The sequence below is a fragment of the Lutra lutra genome, chromosome 5 (genome assembly GCF_902655055.1).
Source record: "Lutra lutra chromosome 5, mLutLut1.2, whole genome shotgun sequence".
Taxonomy (NCBI): Eukaryota; Metazoa; Chordata; class Mammalia; order Carnivora; family Mustelidae; genus Lutra; species Lutra lutra.
The window spans coordinates 106,667,967-106,686,543 of NC_062282.1; the positions used below are offsets into that span (position 1 = coordinate 106,667,967).

Sequence of the window (18,577 nt, forward strand, 5' to 3'; positions counted from 1 at the left end):
GTGGTATTGTTTTCCTGACCCAGGTGATAACCCTCAGCAGGGAGCCCTTGGGAGAGCAAGCTACAGGATGATTTCCAACCCCCAACCCAGTATTCTTGACATTCAGCTTTTCCTAAATGAAATCTTTCTTCCCAAATGAATCTGACTTAACTGTAATCATTTAGAATCCTATACACCTCCTGGTTGTATAGTAAAACTTCAGTCAATGAAAATCCAGGCTGTTCCTTCACTTCTGACTTATGTTCTGTCAATTTCCAAAAGTATTCAAGTTGTTCACATTAAAAGACCCAGACATAATAGAACCACTAGAAACAATCCTGGAAGGACAAGAGTCAGATCATTCAGGGGAGAGGAGACTGTATCGGAAAGTATAGGTTAAAAACAGTAGCTCAATGGAACAGAAAATTTAAATCTGAACTTCCTGGTAGCTAAGGTGAAAACAGGAGAGAGGGGGAGACAGCAAGAGGGAGAAAGAAAGAGATTACATAACTCATCTTTTTATAAAAAGGAAGCATAACATTTCACTAGGAGACAATTATATTTCTTGACATTCAGCTCTAAGATGAATTTTTCATGTAGATCTTTATATAAGGGCTATTGAACAAGATAATAGTGATTGTCTTTTAAGAGCAGTTTTACAAAAAACATTCCTGATGTATCATTATAAACTGGATCTGAAAGCATGAAGTTAAATCACCATTCTGGGCAGGCAGTTCTATGGGGATCTCAAGTAATTGTCCACATATGTGGCCTTGGAATGGTAAAGGGGTGCTTCGAGAATCCAGAGGAATGGATGTTACTAGGCTCCTGGGATTCTCTGCCTAAAATAGAAATGGTACCATTCAGGCTCTGGAGGGGAACTACAGAGAAAACAAAAACCCAGGATCATTCTGCTGGAATCCTTTGGCTCACTTGGATTTTGTGAGAAATCTAATTACAGGAAAGTCTAAGTCCCATGGTTGGCAGCAGTCACCCTTGTGTTTCTATCCTATTATGAACTAATAGTGATGTTTAGTTAACCCTGAATCTTATAATATCCTCATTTACCAGAAGAAATATAGTCCTGTTCAAAAATTACTTACATAGTTTTAAGAACAAAAATCAGTATATAAAGAATCTTCTTTCTTAACCCTGATTTAACCATAATGTTTCATCTTAAAAAGTTCCGTGTTTACAGGTAGTTAAGCCTTTTTAAAATCGCTTCCGACAGCAAGAGTTAGTTCTTGCATTTAGTGTTGCTTATGTTCTTGTAGATTTTCCTTCTTTTTCCTATTTCCCCTGCCCCCCTCTCCTCACCCCACTCTATCATGAGTAAGTTTCCCAAACCCAGCTGATCATAAAAATCATCTGGGCTGCTCCTCTAAGCTTAGATTCTCAGGCCCCCTTAAGAGGTTCCGATTTGAAGGTCTCATGTGTCCACACGGGTTTGGGAAATGCTACTTTACTGGCCCAGCAGTGTACTCTGTTCACAGTTCACATTAAACGGTGTTGACTGCCTGTTTGAATGTGGGTGCGGCCAACAGGAATGCTAGCAAGAACCCACTGTGTTTTTAACAAACAATTCCTATTGAACCATCTGTTGTGCACTGCAGTGACAGCACCATCCGTAGGCTGCTTCCAGCAGTAATGGCACTGGATTCCTCCATATTGTTTGTACACACACCGCCCCCCCGCCTCCTCTGGGGAGAAAACATGCTTAAATCTAGGTGTTAGACATGGCGGTGCGGAGGCTGTCACTCCTCAGGGTTACCAGCCCCTCAGATGACCTGAAGCTCATGTGCATTCCATGCTTTCATCCCACACAAATTATCGAATTACCAAGTTACAAGAGAAGCCACTCTACAAAATTCAAATTAATGTGTGTTCTGCAAACACATCCAGCCAACTCCTGAGCCTATAATGCAGCTCTAAAAGTAAATTATTTAATTGATTTTGGATAATATGTACATATGGTACAAATTCAGAGATACAAAAGGGATACAGTAGAAGTGAAGTCTCCTTTCTATTTATCTGTCACCTACTCAGTTTTTCTCTCTGGAGGTGATTATTCTTACCTGATTCATATTTATCCTTCCAGGTAGTCTGTTTCTATATAAACATCTGTATTTTTTTCAACAAATGGTAACATCCTGTAGATATTTCTACCACCTTGCTTTTCTTGTTTAAAAATATTTCTTGGTGAGAATCCTATACCAGTGCATATAGAACGACCTCCATTTTAAAAACAATTCCATTATATTCTGTTTTAAGAATATAATTTGATTTATTTGACCAATTGGAAGGTACTTAAGTTGTTTCCATTTTCTTGCTGTCACAAACAATGACTCAGGAAAAAAAAAAAAAAAAACCTTGTATATCATTTCACACAAGTACCAGGATATATGTAAGATAAAGTCCTAGAAATAGGGGTGCCTGGGTTGCTCAGTGGGTTAAAGCCTCTGCCTTTGGCTCAGGTCATGATCCCAGGGTGCTGGGATCCAAGCCCCATACCGGGCTCTCGGCTCAGCAAGGAGCCTGCTTCCTTCCTCTTTCTCTCTCTGCCTGCCTCTCTGCCTACTTGTGATCTCTATCTGTCAAATAAATAAATAAAATCTTTTTTTAAAAAGTCCTAGAAATAAATGTATTAAGGTATGTACATTTTGGATTTTGATAGCTATTTCCAAACTGTTTCTATAGAGGCTATAGTTGTTACATATAGGCTAGCAGCTTACAAGGGAGCTTTCCTACCTACACAGGGTATGATAAAACTTTTGATCTTTGCACTTGATAGGTAGAAGGTGGAATCTTATTATAATTTCAGTGTGTATTCCTGTTATTAGGTTGAACATCATTTCACGTTTCAGAACCCTGTACTTCCTTTTCTGTGAACTGCTCATTTCCTATACCCACTTTTTCCCTGTTGGACTGTAGGGTTTTTACTTACTGATTTGTAGAAGCTCTTTGTTTTTAAAGAACATTAGCCCTCATCTACAATGTGAGTTGCGAATTTGTTTTGAAAATTTTTTGCCAAGAATATTTTTTATTGATGTGTAGTTGATATACAATATTATATTAGGTTCAGGTATATAACACAGTGATTCAACATTTATGTTGAATAAATGTTCACCTTATGAAGTGATTACAATAAATCTAGCTATCATCTGTAAGCATACAAAATTATTACATACTATTAGCCACATTCCCTATACTGTACATTGTATCCTTATGTCTTAGTTATTTTATAATTAGAAGTTTGTACCTTTTCATCCCCTTCCCCTAGCTCCCATCTCCCCCAACCTGGCAACCATCAGATTGTTCTCTGTATTTATGAGTCTGTTTCTGTTTTGCTTTGTTTGTTCATTTTTTTTTAAGATTCCATATATAAGGGCGCCTGGGTGGCTCAGTGGGTTAAGCCTCTGCCTTCGGCTCAGGTCATGATCTCAGAGTCCTAGGATCAAGCCCCACATTGGGCTCTCTGCTCAGCAGGGAGCCTGCTTCCTCCTCTCTCTCTCTGCTTGCCTCTCTGCCTACTTGTGATCTCTCTATCAAATAAATAAATAAAATCTTAAAAAAAAAGATTCCATATATAAGTGAAATTGTATGGTATCTGTCTTTCTCTGTTTGACATATTTCACTTAACATTATACCTATATACTATACTCTACCCATGTTGTCACATGTCACCTATATACCCTATCCATGTTGTCACAAAAGGCAAGATCTTATTCCTTTTTATGGATGAGTACTATTCCAGTGTGAGCTATATCTGTATCTAGGTCTAAATCTGTACAGAGATATATGTCATATCTTCTGTAATCCATTGATGGACACTTAGGTTGTTTCTATATCTTGGCTATTATAAACAATGCTGCAGTGAGCATGAGGATCAGATATCTTTTCAAGTTAGTGTTTTTGTTTTTCTTTGGAAAAATACCCAGAAATGAAATTGCTGGATGGTATGGTTTTTACCTTTTTAAGGAAATTCCATACTGTTTTCCATAGTGACTGCACCATTTTGCATTCCCACCAATAGTGTAAGGGGGTTCCCCTTTCTCCACATCCTCACCAACACTTGTTATTTCTTATCTTTTTGATACTAACTATTGTAACAGGTATGAGTGATAGCTCACTATGGTTTTGATTGGCATCTCTCTGCTGATGAGTGATGATGCATGAGCCATGGATAGTTTTAAATGTTAATTTAGTTGAATTTATCAATCTCTTTTTAAAATGTCTTTTTGTCTCATATTTAAAAATTGTCTCCCTCTTATGTTTTCTGTAGTATCCAATGATTTCATATTTTTATTAATTATTTTTATTAACACATAATGTATTATTTGCCACAGGGGTACAGGTCTGTGAATCATCAGGCTTACACACTTCACAGCACTCACCATAGCACATACCCTCCCCAATGTCCATAACCCACCCTCTCCATACCACCCCTCCCCCCGGGAACCCTCAGTTTGTTTTATGAGATTAAGAGTCTCAGATGGTTTGTCTCCTTCCCAATCCCATCTTGTTTCATGAGCCAATGATTTCATTTTTAAAAACTAGATCTTTTATCATCTGAAATTTATTTTAGTAGAAAGTGTGGAATTAGTAATCCAACTTTATTTTTTTAGTATGGCTATACAGCTGTCCCACTAAGAAAACCTATCATTTCCCCTTCTGATTTGGAATACTTCCATTATTATACACTCAAAACACTGTGTTTGGCTCTATTCCTGACCTTTAGAATGTGTAATCTGTTCTACTGCCCCATCTACTTATGTCCCAGTTCCATGCAGTTCTCATTATCATAGCTTTATAATTTAGAATTCTTGGTAGATTAGGTTTCCCCTGTATGACTTTTTTTTTTTTAAAGATTTTATTAATTTATTTGAGAGAGAGAGAGTGAGAGAGGGCACAAGTAGAGAGGGGCAGAGGAAGAGGTAGAAAGAATCTGAAACAGACTCCACACTAACCGCAGAGCCTGAGGCAGGGCTCTATCCCAAGACCGCGAGACCATGACCTGAACTGAAATGAAGAGCAGGATGCTTAACTGACTGAGCCACCCAGGCACCCCTATGACTTTTTTTTTTCTTTTAACCACTTGTCTCTAACTCCAACTTAAGGGAATGTTTTTAGTATTTTCCCATTAAGCATTAGGTCCTAATGGTTTTTTAGTTCATAAAGACCCTTTTCAATTCCCATGGGAAATGATTCTTGCCCCACTGTGCATGGTGAATTGTGTCAAACTTTTCAATTGTGCCTTGCAAAAACAAAAGAACGAAAGGTCTCTTTCAATTGTGCCTTGCAAAAACAAAAGAACGAAAGGCCTTCATAATATTGGGCAGACATTGCCTTCTGGTGGCCTTCACTCATTAGCCTTTTGAAACAACAGAAGAGGGAAACGGTCTCATTTATGATTTCAGATTTCTGAGGAGACAGTGGGTCTCCTTGAAATAGTTTCTCTCTACTTTACAGCATTGGAGTTAAACAAATGTCCTATGTTCTACCAATGGAGAGATAAGCAGGGTGAGTCTTTCAAAGACCTGTTGGGCAGAGTGCTGAGATTGTACTTTGTGGGATGCTTATGCTTCACCAGCAATCAGCTAATTGTTGATGAGTTAGGGTTTCTAGATGCTTCCTTGCCTTGGTGTTCCTGGAAACTCTACATATAGTGCCATCCCTTTCCACTGTACTGTGGACTTGTAGGGAGAATTCCACACCTATGACCCAAAGTGACTCCATTCGAGTCACATTTCTTACTGTCTTTTGAATTTTATTCTTGGCATAAGCCTTCTAACACAGTCACATCAGTCATATTACTGATGAGGCTAACATCCCTTCTTACCTAAACACCACAAACCTGCTGTGGTTCCATCTGTGGTGTCATCACTTCCCTCAACTTGGATATTCTTTGAATATCAGTCCTACTGAAAACTATACTTTAAATAAGGCATATAGATTAAGTTGCAGTTATGACATTTTTGGTTTTGAAATTAAAATTTTTTGTGGAAAAAAAATTTTGTGGAAGGGTACCACTCTTCAGATTTCAAATTCTAAAATTTTTAAAGTTTTCATTTGGCTAAAAAGTAGGGAGAGCTAGTATGAGGACTTTTATGATGTTAATGTGAGGTCAGACCGAGAAAGACATGGAAATAAACCATTTGTATGTGAGCTTTTGTTCCTGGTGCTAGAACATAAGATGGCAACTTGTCAATAATAGTATTATGACATTTCATGTTACTTTTGTTCTCCTGCCTGGTGCTTTTGTTTCACAGATTCAGTGAGAGCATCGTGCATATCTGTCAAGTCTGCACGACCTGTTCACATACTGAAAGCAGGATCTGATCCCATATTCTGACTTCAATACCATGTAAACCTTTATTCTTTCAATGAGTGATAAGACATAGGATGCAGTTGACTATATATATGGAATTCTTTCCTTGACAAACTTTCTAAAACTGACAAGCAAATACTCACCCCCAAATCAGTACTTTTGGTATTTAACAAAACAAAGCCAGCATGTTATATTCCTTCCCTGGAGCTGAAATTTCCTCACTTAGTCTTGCCTCTTACCCCCACCCTCCTTGAGCTTCAGCGTTATATGGCCTGAGCACGTGATAAGTGATTGATAGACATTTGTTTAATGGCTAAATGAAGTAAATTCTGTTCAGGCGCAAGTATGCTTATGGACATAATAATTTTACTGCCCCTTATAATGAATGTACAGATAGACCATCTCTTCAGTCATCAATTCAAATAAGATAAGCAATACATCCATCCCAGGATAATATTCTAGATACCAGTCAGGAATTACATTCTCAATCACAGGACATGGTTTTTCATTAACTAACTGAAACATAATTAGTTGTCACTGAACATGTGGCTCAATGATTCTGGAGCGGCTAAACATAGTACTGCAGAGGGCCTGGTTTGGGTGGTAGATTCTGAAATAACAACCAATAATGTTTGAGGAGTTTCCAGCTGCCTCCTCCACACAGGACATTAAATGGCGCATGCGCAAATAGACCCTGTCTGCTCCCCGCCCCTACCCACTTCTTTCTGAGAAACACCTTGGGTGTTTTTTCACTTTTAGACTTGGTGGGGGCGGGCACTGTGACTTTTCTGCTTTTAAAAACCTTTCAATTAGTTTGCTTTCTCAATGAATGATGCTTTTTCTCCTTTTTCTGATTCTCCGTAGTGTTCTCTAAGGCAGTGTATTGAGAAACCAAATAGTCAACAGAAGTAGAACTGACCTGAAGAAAATCTTTGTTTCTGACACTTTTGTAGTACATCTATTAATAACAAGGCAACATTTGTTAATAACAAAGCAGAATGAAGACAAACAAGCAAAGAAATGGATTAAAAAAACCCCTATCCTCCTGAGAATGAACAGGAAGGATGTTGTACTGTTGTCCTCACTGACCATTATTCAATGCACAGCTCCGGGGAACAGGACCCAGGCACTAGTGATCTGAGTAGGAATTCTTTCATTAGTAAGGAGCCTACCTCGTAACTCTATCCAAAGCTTCTCCAAATGGAGGCTGAAAAAATGAGCAGTTGTGTAACTTATCTCTACAGATGCTCTAGGCCATGATATCCAGCAGATTAAAGAGACTAGAAAAGAGGCACAAGACTACTTAAGGTCCCCATACAAGTTCAAGGAGCTCCATGTTCAAATGCATCAAGTCTTTATGTGTTTAAATGGTTTGGCTGTGACACACTGCCGCCAGTTAGACACTACTACCAGCCTTTTTATTTTAATATACATGGGAGATTTAGATATAGCAACTTTGGAAATTTTACTTGGCAATTAGAACTGTCTTTTCTTGCTAGGATTAAGCGTGTCTTAAAAGATACGATCTTCTTTAAGGATCTTTTGTTTCTGTTAACTTTAGTGGCTTTGGTATGATGGTCATGTCCGAAATCATCACTCACCTTAAGTTTTCTGCTCTTCCTGATCTGCTAATCAGATAATTAGCATCCTTTGTATTACTGATTGGTTTAACATCATCTTAATCCAGAAGTGCCTCTTAGGCAAAAGTTGATAAAGAAAATAATATATTCTTAGAGACTCATTAACCACAAAATTAGCCTGTCTTCTGAATTTAAAAAAAAGTTTGGTTTATTTCAAAGAGCATTCTAGAAGGCATATATTGGACAAAAGTTGACAAAGGTAGAAGTGATTTGACAAAGTAATCTTAGTGGACCATGACCATTTTATAGAATCTGACTTGCTAACTCAGTGGTCACCAAAAGGGAAAAGTAAGTTATTTCTTATTAATAAAAAAATGTTCATTCATGACAGGATTGAAATATGAGGAGTTGTTTAGCATGTGACCTAATATTTAAAATTATTTCTCCTTGGTGTTTAGATCATTTTCCGGAATTAAAGGACTCCAGCTGAAAGTTAACCTCCAACCCAATGACAATTACTTTTTCTACGTGAGAGCCATCAATGCATTTGGGGCAAGCGAGCAGAGTGAAGCTGCTCTCATTTCCACCAGAGGTACTTTCTCCTTCACCTGCACACAACTGCTTCCAAGTCTTTCTGTTCCTTCCCTTCTACCACCTAGAGAAGACACTCGAGAAGGCCACTTCTTAAAGCCTCAAAAGCCTCAGCCTAGGTTTTTGACATGAGGATCCAAGATGGGTCAAAGACCAAGATGTTTCTTTTTCTGATTTAAGAGGTTTTCAACTTTGGCTACCCATTAGCAATCAGGCAGGGTACTTAAAAAATACTGATGCCCAGGCCCCACTCTGGAGTCCCTGATCTAACTGATCAGGAGATGGTCTCTGACATGTTTTTAATCCCCCCAGATGACTCTTGTTTGGCTCACAATGTGCTATAATTAGTGGGTATGTTTTGAGTGTATGTTGGCGACAGTGGAATGGGGATATTCTTCTTTTACTACACTGTAGACTCCATGAACAAGCTTCCAGTATTATTCTTCTGTTTCTTTTTGGTGCTTAGCCCATGGTTTGTGCCAATTAATGTTTGTTGAATAAAAGAATGAAGAACTTAAGGAAGCGATAAAGCTGTTCAGTGACATTTTGAAGAAAATAGCCAAATGATGCCAATAAAAAAACTGCTTGGCTATTCTCAGTTATTGTGAAAAGAAGAGAGAAATGGAATGGTGATCATTTTCTTATCTTATCCTTGACCCAAAGATGGCAGAAGATTGAGGATGCTACATTAATTGATTTGCTTAACCAGCCAAACCTTGTGCCCATGCCTTGTTTGTGAGGTGCTCAGTGCCAGCCTGATGTCTATGAGAGAAGACATGAGGGCTGCTTGTCCAGAAATATTCCCCCCGGTTCCAATATGGTGCCTGCACCTTTCACTGTTAGAACTGCTCCTGTAGCTTATACGAGCGCATGTGCAACTGGAATGTGCATGTGGATCTCCGGAAGAGCTTGTTCAAGGGCAGATCTGGTTTCAGTAAGTCTGGGACGTGGCCAGAGATGCTGCATGTCTAGGCTAGTCTCCGGGTGATGTAGATGTTGTTGGTCCAAATGAACCAGCATAGCAGAGGGCAGACCTGCAGCCCCAGCTAGAGGTAAGTGGCCACTGGCACTCAGGCATGTCTTAGCATGGATGAGATTTGCAGCCAGTGGGTCTGAAAACCCTGAGTGGGGCCTTTTGGCATCAGGGGAGAGGAAGAGTAATATAAAATGCAGTGCCATGACCCAGGGACAGCACTTACTGTTGTGATAACATTATAATCTTATTTTTCTTCACTGCGACAGGAACCCGATTTCTTCTGTTGAGAGAAACAGCTCATCCTGCTCTCCAGATTTCCTCAGATGGGACAGTGATCAGCTTCACTGAGAGGAGACGGTTGACAGAGTAAGTAAGAGGAGGAAGCCTCTTGCTTCTCAACGGGAAAGTCTTCTGACGTGTGTCCCTCTGCTGTGGCCTCCCCTGGGTATATCCTCAATTTAACGGACATGCCTCGGAGTATGGTGTCAAATATCAATACGAGCACACCCATAGGGTTTGGTTTGGGTTTGCCACTAGGGAAAAAAAGACAGTAATTCCTAAGCTGTAGCCCGTGTCAATATTTGTATTGCAAACACAGGCACATATGGTTTTGTTTAAAATGTAGGCTCTTTTCAGGTACCATCTCTGGTTTAATGATAAAAACAAAAAAACAAAAACAAAACAAAAACAAAAAACAGTCCAGGCTAATTCTTCTTTTATTTTGAATAGGAAACCAGGTTTTGTATCCAGCCATTTGAAAAGGGATAGTGGAGAATGACATTCTGTTGAGTTTCTGGTTATGGCCACACATGGCTTTCAGATTTTCAGACTTTCTTATCCCTCCCCACCTGATAGCTCCCGCAGAAAAAGAGCATTAAAGAGCTAAAAGGTGAGGGCACCCTGGGGAGATAGCTCTGCGATTTTTGCCAGCAGTTTCTCATGGTCACTTCAAGGGTCAGAACGGTCATAGGGGAGAAAGTCGGTGAGAGGCTTTGGAAAAGTGTAACTGATGTGAGCCCCAGCCAGCCGTGGGTGCTGAGGTGTCCCAGTGTGGCTGCCCACGAGCCCCCCCGTTTTGGCTGAGTTGCACAGTTCTCCTCTCGGGTTGCTCCTAACCGATGTGTAGCCCGGCTCAAGGGCCACCTGCTCCTAGAAGTCTTCTCTGGGCCTTGGTGCCCTTTGATCTTTTCCATGAAAAGGTCCGAGCACATGTGGAGTCATTTGTCAGCCACTCTGTCTTGAACATTCCTCCAGCGGCAACCCTGTCTTCTGTGTCTTTGAATCCCCCCGAATCTAGCATGGGGCCTTCAAAATGGTCGGTGCCAAAAAATAGACAAATAAGTGAGTTCTGGGGGGGAAGGGGATGATTTAAGAAACCGATCGGCCTTTTCTGTCTTTCTCTGATTTTTCAAAAAATCAAAAAGAAAGGGAATAGACTGTAAGTTGATAAGAGTACATAGATAGTAACTGATGACAACTGTAATGTATCTCATAGAATTTTTATTGATTAGTAACCCATAGAGTAGCTCATAAATATCAGGCAACAGTCTGTGCTCAGGGAGCAAGGGGCTGTCAGTTTCCATCTCCTTGGACAGAGGTTATTGGGTAAAGACATGAGAAAGTGAAATACATTCATTTGCATTAATCATTTTCTCATCTGTTAAAAAGGAGAGGGTGCTGTCTATTAACACAGGTTAAATTAAAAGCGCTTTCTTGCTGTCTCAGCCATTTCAAAGCAGAATGGAGCCATTCATGCAAACAAGGTCACCCTTCTGCAGTCAAGAATGCTTGGGTTCATTTCACAGTTCCTATTCTAAAAATATTTAAGGTGAGACAGAAGACCTTTCACCAAACTCTCAGGTGCACCTGCATCTGAAGAGGCCAGAGTTCTCAAGACTGTTGACTACAGCTTCTACCAAGCGCTCATCACACCTGCTCAGTTCTTTGCTCTGCTGTGGCCTCCCCGGCAGTCTCGCTGCCCCTCCTTCGGTCTCTGTGTCCAGTAAGGTCGGCAAACATGGGAACTCACTGTTAAAGAAGATTTTGGAGACTTCTCCTCCTCCTCTTCCTCCCCAATATCTTCAAGTTATAGAAAAAACTTTGCAAGTTATGTTCTCTTGCAACTCCCCACCTGCCTCCCTCATATTTCCTCACTCTCCTGGAAAGCGGAGATGGTGCCATTTCTTTTTCTCCCACAATCATTCTGGTTATTTCCTGCTTCTTAGCTCCCTCAAGAGTTGCAGTGGACTAGACATGCATGTTGTACATGGCAATGGAAGTATGTCAAATGTGTGTTGAGATTTTGTGGCATTCTGTGGTGCTCAAGTCAAAGTTGGGGGCACAAGGAGAAACAGATGTCTTTAGTCAAGTTCCAGCAGTTTCCAAGGATAGAGTCCTGCCTAAACTGTGTGTCAATGATCTGATAAATGTTGGTGTGTATGAGATAAAAGCTGGTGATTCCTGTGCATCTACTTCGTCCACAGAATCCCGTCTGTGCTGGGTGAGGAGCTGCCTGCTTGTGGCCAGCATTACTGGGAAACCACGGTCACAGACTGCCCAGCTTACCGACTTGGCATCTGCTCCCACTCGGCAGTACAGGCTGGGACCCTAGGACAAGGCGAGACTTCGTGGTACATGCACTGTTCTGGGCCACAGAGGTAAGGCGGAGCACCGCCCTCCCTTGTTGGTCAGAGGGTCACAAGTTGATATGTAGGCAGAGGTCTCTGAGGCACCCAACAACTAGAATGCTACTTTCCTGCCCAGGTCTTAGCCAATCAAGAAAGAAAACAAAAGCATCAAATACACCAAGACTAAACTGTCACTGTGATTACTGAGGAAGCCAATTTTAGTGAATATGGTTCGTACCTGAGGGAAAGGAGGTTTCTTTTCTTTCCTTCTTTTTTTTTTTTTTTAAAGATTTATTTATTTATTTGATGAGCAGTTGTGTGCCGGCATGCGTGCACGCCCTTGAGCAGTGGCTGAGACAGAGGAAGAGGGAGAGAGAGAATCCTGAGCAGACTCCAAACAGTGTGGAGCCTGTTGCAGGGATCAGTCCCATGACCCCGAGATCATGACCCGAGCCCAAACCAAGAGGAGGATGCTTCATAACTGAGCCACTCAGGCAACTTGGGAAAGGAGGATTCTTATACTGAGCCTTATTAATAGACTTGTGCCCACCTAGACCGTAGGCCCGGCGAGCTTCGGCACCCTGCAGGGCAGAGATGGTCCCTGGAGAAACAAAGAAGGATAGGTGTTCCAGCAGGAAGATCATACTCCAGAGATAGGGAAAAGGAAGGAAATTCCAGGCCATGCATGGCCAGGTTTTCCTTCTAAAGTCACCTCAGGGAGGGGGAAGGGACATGGGTAATACAAAAGAGCTCCCTCCACAGAGGAGTCAACAGGAGAGAGAAAAGCAATCAGTGGGTCCCCAATACCTTCCCCTCACTGGTGTATATCAGGAATTGGCAAACTATACCCACAGGCCAAATATTACCACTGCCTGTTTTATTAAATTTTATTAATAGTTTTATTGGAATCCAGTCATCTCATTCGTTCACATATTGTCTGTGGCTGCTTTTGCACTGCAGTGGTGGAGGCTAGTTGTAGCAGAGACCAAATGACCCTCAAAGCCTAAAATATTTATTATCTTCCCCTTTACAGAAAAAGGTTGTTAGCTATTTAGTTGGTTAATGTGAAGAAAGTGTAGTCTGTGTTAGTCTCAGAGAGATAAGGCAAGCTTGGATGATCGGAATATGCTCACATTATTAGAAACACGTCCTTGACTAGCCTCCAACAGGCTATTCACTGGAAATTCAGTGAACCCTTTGAACCTGCCCGATAGGCCTTGGGTATCTTGTCAGGGGACAGTGATGCCTGGCTGCTACCTTTTTGTGTTGTGAGGATCACATAAAGTCAGATACAGGGAAGAGTCTTGAAATGGTAAAGTATCATAAAAATGTGAAGCCTTATCTAAATGTAATGCTTTGAAAAGGAAGCCTTCAGTGCTTATAAGTTTCCAGAAAAGGGCCTGTAGATTGGGATTTTGCATATCTCTTGCTGCACATTTCTCCCTGCATCCTCCCGGACACAATTTGATTTTCTGACATGGTTCATAAGGACACTATCTCCCAGAGCTATTCAAAGTCACATTTTATCAAGCTGGAGCAATTATGATAATTGATGTTCGTTGCTGCGCAATGCTTAACGACCTAGCCCCTGCCCAGAGTTGAAAGTCTCTCAACCCCAGAATTTATAACGAATAGATTTAGAGCTGGAACTAGATAGAGATTTCATAAAAAGTTCCCTAGACACTTGAACATTTAAAACCCCCAAACCAAAGACTAGCCTCCAGTAACAAATTCCCGGACTCTAGAAAACAGAATTATATCTTGTCAACAGGTTCAACAAGCTTGGTCTTTCAAGCTTGGATTCGGGGCCCAGTGGATTCGGGGAGGAAACATGTGCCTACCTGTGTGCTCACAGCACAGAGACATCAGGCCTCAAGTGCGTTCACTTCATGTTTCAAATAGAACACCCCTGGCTTCAGGCACTGTGAGATCCCCTGTGGCAACCCCCCACCTCTGTGTTTCACTTTTCTGGCTTCACAATTTTCACCCAAACTTGATTACTCTTAACTCTGTTTGCACAGAATCCAAGCTTTAAGATGTCACAGCTGGAAAGGAGAAATGGAGAGTCTGGGGACACAGAATCCATAGGAGTTCTTCCAGTCCACTCCTAAACTTTCTCCCCTCAGTCACAGCCTCCTCACTGCTTCTACCAGGTCCACCCCAGCCACCATGCCTTTACCTCCAGGGAGAGATCTGCACCCACCCCACACTATCCTGTTTGTCACAACTGGCAGATTTTTCTAGAACATCATTTTCATTACATCTCTTGCTTTTTTGCTCCAAAATCTACAAACATCTACAGCGATGTCGTACTCAGGTGGAGCCATGGTAAAGAGAGGATCTAGGACTAAGGTGATCAGGAAGAGGGATGAGGAGCCCTGTGGGGAGTAGACACCAGGGCCAAATGGGGTCTGTACTCAGTCTGGGCCGGTAGTGAGATTCACAGGGGGTGGGATCACCTGGGCCTGGGAACCCCAGGACAGCAGTTCCAGGGTCACACAGATGTCTAGTCAGGCTTCTAGATAACCTTTGTTTGAAAAGACTCTGGCAGTCCTAGGAAGGGGTGGGGAGACGCTGGGCAGGGAGTCTGGCCCCTGACAGACAGGCTTGGTTTCAGACCAGAGAGCAGGTTGGAGAAGGAACTGATATGCTGACTAGGAAACGGAGGCAGATGTAGGGTGGGACAGATTCCAGGCCCTGCAGAACTAGTGGAGCCCAGATTTGGAGAAATGTCTCTCCCTCCTCAGCCTCTGTGGTGGGGATTGGTTCAGGGAATGACAGGGGCTAAGCCTGTGAACACCAGGGGTCTTCTAAGCAGGACTGGGGAAATGGCTTCTTTGAGCATTCCGAACCCCCTAGACCAGTGTTGCGCAATCAGACGTTCTGTGAAGATAGAAAAATGGTGTCACAGATGGCTATTGAATACTTGAAATGTGGCTAGTAGGACAGAAGCACGGGACACTGAATTTTATTTAAGTTTAATTTGAATGTTAGTGGCCCCCTCCTCAGAGTCACTCCATGTCCTCTCTGAACCCGTCAGACCGTGACACTCTCCATGACCTAGGGCCTTGCTTGTTCTGGAGCCTCGTCATTGCTCCTGCTGCCCTTGCTGGTTGGATCTCCCTCTCCCTCTTTCCCACCTATCCAGTTTGGACCTGGAGTATGAGCCAGTATTAGCTGAGTAGGAGCCCCTCTGCTCCCAGAGCCTTCCGTAAGTGCCCAGCCTGCACTGCTGCTCCCAGAGCCTTCCGTTGTGCCCAGCCTGCACTGCTGCTCCCAGTGCTGTCAGGCCTCTCATTAGCACAGCACTGAAAAGCTCCTCTGTCACTGAGTGAGCCTTGCTTACTTTCCATCCCTGCGAACTGCTGCCCTATCACACGAGCTCTTATTCTGCAGGGCAGCTGTCAACTTGCCATTCCCTAAACACATGTGTACTCCAGCTTCTGGGCCTTGAAGCCTGACATCATAGGCCTTGAAGGTCCTTGGCTCTTTCAGCCACATCAGAGGCCCTCACTTGCCCAGAGTCTTAAGGCCCCACCAGCCCCAGGGCTGCTGAGACTCTGCCCCCAACCTGCCCATCCTCACAGACCTTCCCCTCATCTCCTCTGTGTTTCATTTCTCCCCTTCCCGGCTTTCAGGGCCTCTGTTTCTCAGATTGGCAGGAGGAAACACCAAACTTGCGTTACTTTCTGCACAGAGCAATTTAGTTTCTTCTGTTCAGCGATTTCCCCTTCCCAGCCTGGTCTCAAACCTTTCCTTCCACAACCACACACAGGTCCATGAAATGTGTTTGTGAACACTTTTCCAGTCTGCGCCCTGAGGCGGAGCCTCAGCCCGAGCCCACGTTTAAGTGAGCAACAGTATTTTCGTCCCTGGTCAGGAGGGCCTGGCTTCCCCAAGGGCAAGGACAGCACTCTGTGGTCCTTCATACTCCCCAGAGGGCCTCGGAAAGTACTGGACTCACAGACACACCCAATAAATACTTGTTGAGTTCAATTTATTTAAACTTAAGAGAGAAATGACAGGCAACCCCTACCCACCCCCCCTACCCCCTGCCCTGGGCTGCAAGGCTGCAGAGAACATTGAGAAGATGAAAAGGAAGTTGGATCAGGGTTGGGGGAGCCTCTACAAAGGATGAAGTTGGGCAAAAATAACTAAATTTTTTTCTTAAACTTCATAAAGGCCCTTATGTAAGTTACTTATAAATTTTTAAGCTGTAAAATTAATACATTTTATGGAAGGCGAGCCTGCAGTACTTTTTAAAATACACGGCAGCCTCAGAGGAGTTTTATTCAAAAGAATGACACGCCATGAATGCGGAAGTTAAAACATGTGGGCAGCTGGGAAAGAATTAGAATGTTGAGAAAAATCACAAGGGAGGCATATGCTGGTTATTCTGGGACCGCCTCCTAATGTAGAAGGAGCAAAATTATTAAAAATGCTGGTCTGTTGGGATGAGCTCTGCATTTTAGCATCTAGGAGGGATCTGGTTAAGGGATCTGGGACAATGTTATGGCAGCTCATCATTGTGAAGTGAAATTAATCACTGAAAGATTGGTTATCTCCAAGTGATTTTCTTCTCCATGGCCCAGTATTTAATTCCTCGCTCTATTTCATTTCAGATACACGTTCTTCTACAGTGGCATTGTGAGCGACGTCCATGTGACTGAGCGTCCCACCAGGGTGGGCATTCTGCTGGACTACAACAACCAGAGACTTCTCTTTATTAATGCTGAAAGTGGACAGTTGCTCTTCATCATTAGGCACAGGTTCAATGAGGGCGTTCACCCCGCCTTTGCCCTGGAGAAACCCGGAAAATGTACTTTGCACCTGGGGATTGAGCCCTCAGATTCCACAAGGCACAAGTGATCATGGGCTTTCAGAGTTTGCCAGAGCAATCATTCACATTTCGGGGGTCTATGGTTCTTGCCCTTGGGTGCTATGTATTATTCAAAACGTCTCCCACACACTCGCACTAATGATAGCTGCATGCACAGTGCTCAGCACGTGAACAAAACCACCAGGGAAACCTTGACTTTCTAGGTAGCGCATGAGTAAAGAGGATGGAGAAAACAGCCTCCGCCCTTTGCTTTCTGTATGTTTGAGTGCTTCTCTAAATTGAAAGGATTTATACCTGACTTGGGAACCAAAGCAGAGAAGTGGTCTTCCGCCTGCTGTATTGGCAAAAGACATCCTCGGATGGTCAGGTCTGAGCGAGGCGAAGGTTGTGCTAGTCCTACATTTCTGACAAGAATCAAAGGCTTTTACCCTAAAAGACAGGTCACTTCACTTCATTATAGGATGATGTTTTCTAATCACTAGAGAAGGCATTTTAACTGTTCTAAGTTGATAACAAACTCTTTTGTAATAATATGTACTGCAGAACACAGGTCTTTTTCCTCTGAAATTTTAAATGTAGACAAGTGCTAGGTGTTAGAAGTGTCCATTTTGTTAAATAAATGCTTACAGTCTGTAAAATAAAACATGTTATATGAACTTATTATATGTAACTTCTGAGCCTGGTGTCTCTGGACTGGGGCACACTGTAGAGTGAATGACCCTTCTACTTGAGTGGCCTGAGCTCCAACTAATTTTCACAGAAGATTTTTATATGCATCTTTTTAAAAATCCAAACACTTTTATCCCATAGTTACAGTCAACTATAGGAGGCTGGGAATCTCTTTTTGCCAAAAGGAAATTGTTGGTCATTTTTAGATACTATACTGAAATCTCTTGAAATCTTCCTAAAATATGTGTGCAAAGTTGATAATCTAGAAGGCATTTTGAGATGATTGCTCTTGTTTTCTAGACTATAAATACTTTGATCTTATTTATAGATTTTTTTGGCATTATGAATTCATTTATTTCTTTTCATGAGTTGAGAAATATTATCCTACTTTTGAGATCCATTCTGAGATTAAGAGTCTCTTATGGTTTGTCTCCCTTTCTGGTTTCATCCCATTTCATTTTTTCCTCTCTTTCCCCATGATTCTCTGCCTTGTTGTCCAAATTCCACATATCAGCGAGATCATATGATAATTATCTTTCTCTAACTTGTTTTGCTTAGCACAATACCCTCTAGTTCTATCCCCATCGTTGCAAATAGCAAGATTTCATTTTTGATGGCTGCATAATATTCCATTGTGTGTGTGTGTGTGTGTGTGTGTGTGTGTGTGTGTGTGTGTATGCCACCTCTTTATCCATTCACCTACTAATGGACATCTAGATTCTTTCCACAGTTTGGCTATTGTGGACATTGCTGTTATAAACATTTGGGTGCACGTACCTTTTCAGGTCACTACATTTGTATCTTTAGGGTAAATACCCAGTAGTGCAATTGCTGGGTCATAGGGTAGCTAGCTCTATTTTCAACTTGTTGAGGAACCTCCATGCTGTTTTCCAGAGTGGTTGCACCAGCTTGCATTCCCACCAACAGTGTAGGAGGGTTCCCCCTTTCTCCACATCCTCACCAACATCTGTCATTTCCTGACTTATT

General features: G+C 42.1%; 1 protein-coding gene across 2 annotated transcripts in view; it reads left to right on the forward strand.

Moving 5' to 3' along the window:
- Window positions 1-17,581, forward strand: part of CMYA5 (cardiomyopathy associated 5) — an 89,709-nt gene extending 72,128 nt beyond the window's left edge. For both annotated transcript variants that reach the window (XM_047729665.1, XM_047729666.1), the window contains 4 exons: window positions 8,346-8,479; window positions 9,721-9,820; window positions 11,938-12,111; window positions 16,704-17,581. In XM_047729665.1, coding sequence (XP_047585621.1) covers window positions 8,346-8,479; window positions 9,721-9,820; window positions 11,938-12,111; window positions 16,704-16,950 — 655 coding nt within the window. In that variant the 3' untranslated portion in view covers window positions 16,951-17,581. The remainder of the gene's footprint in view (window positions 1-8,345; window positions 8,480-9,720; window positions 9,821-11,937; window positions 12,112-16,703) is intronic.
- The last annotated feature ends 996 nt before the right edge of the window (window positions 17,582-18,577 follow it).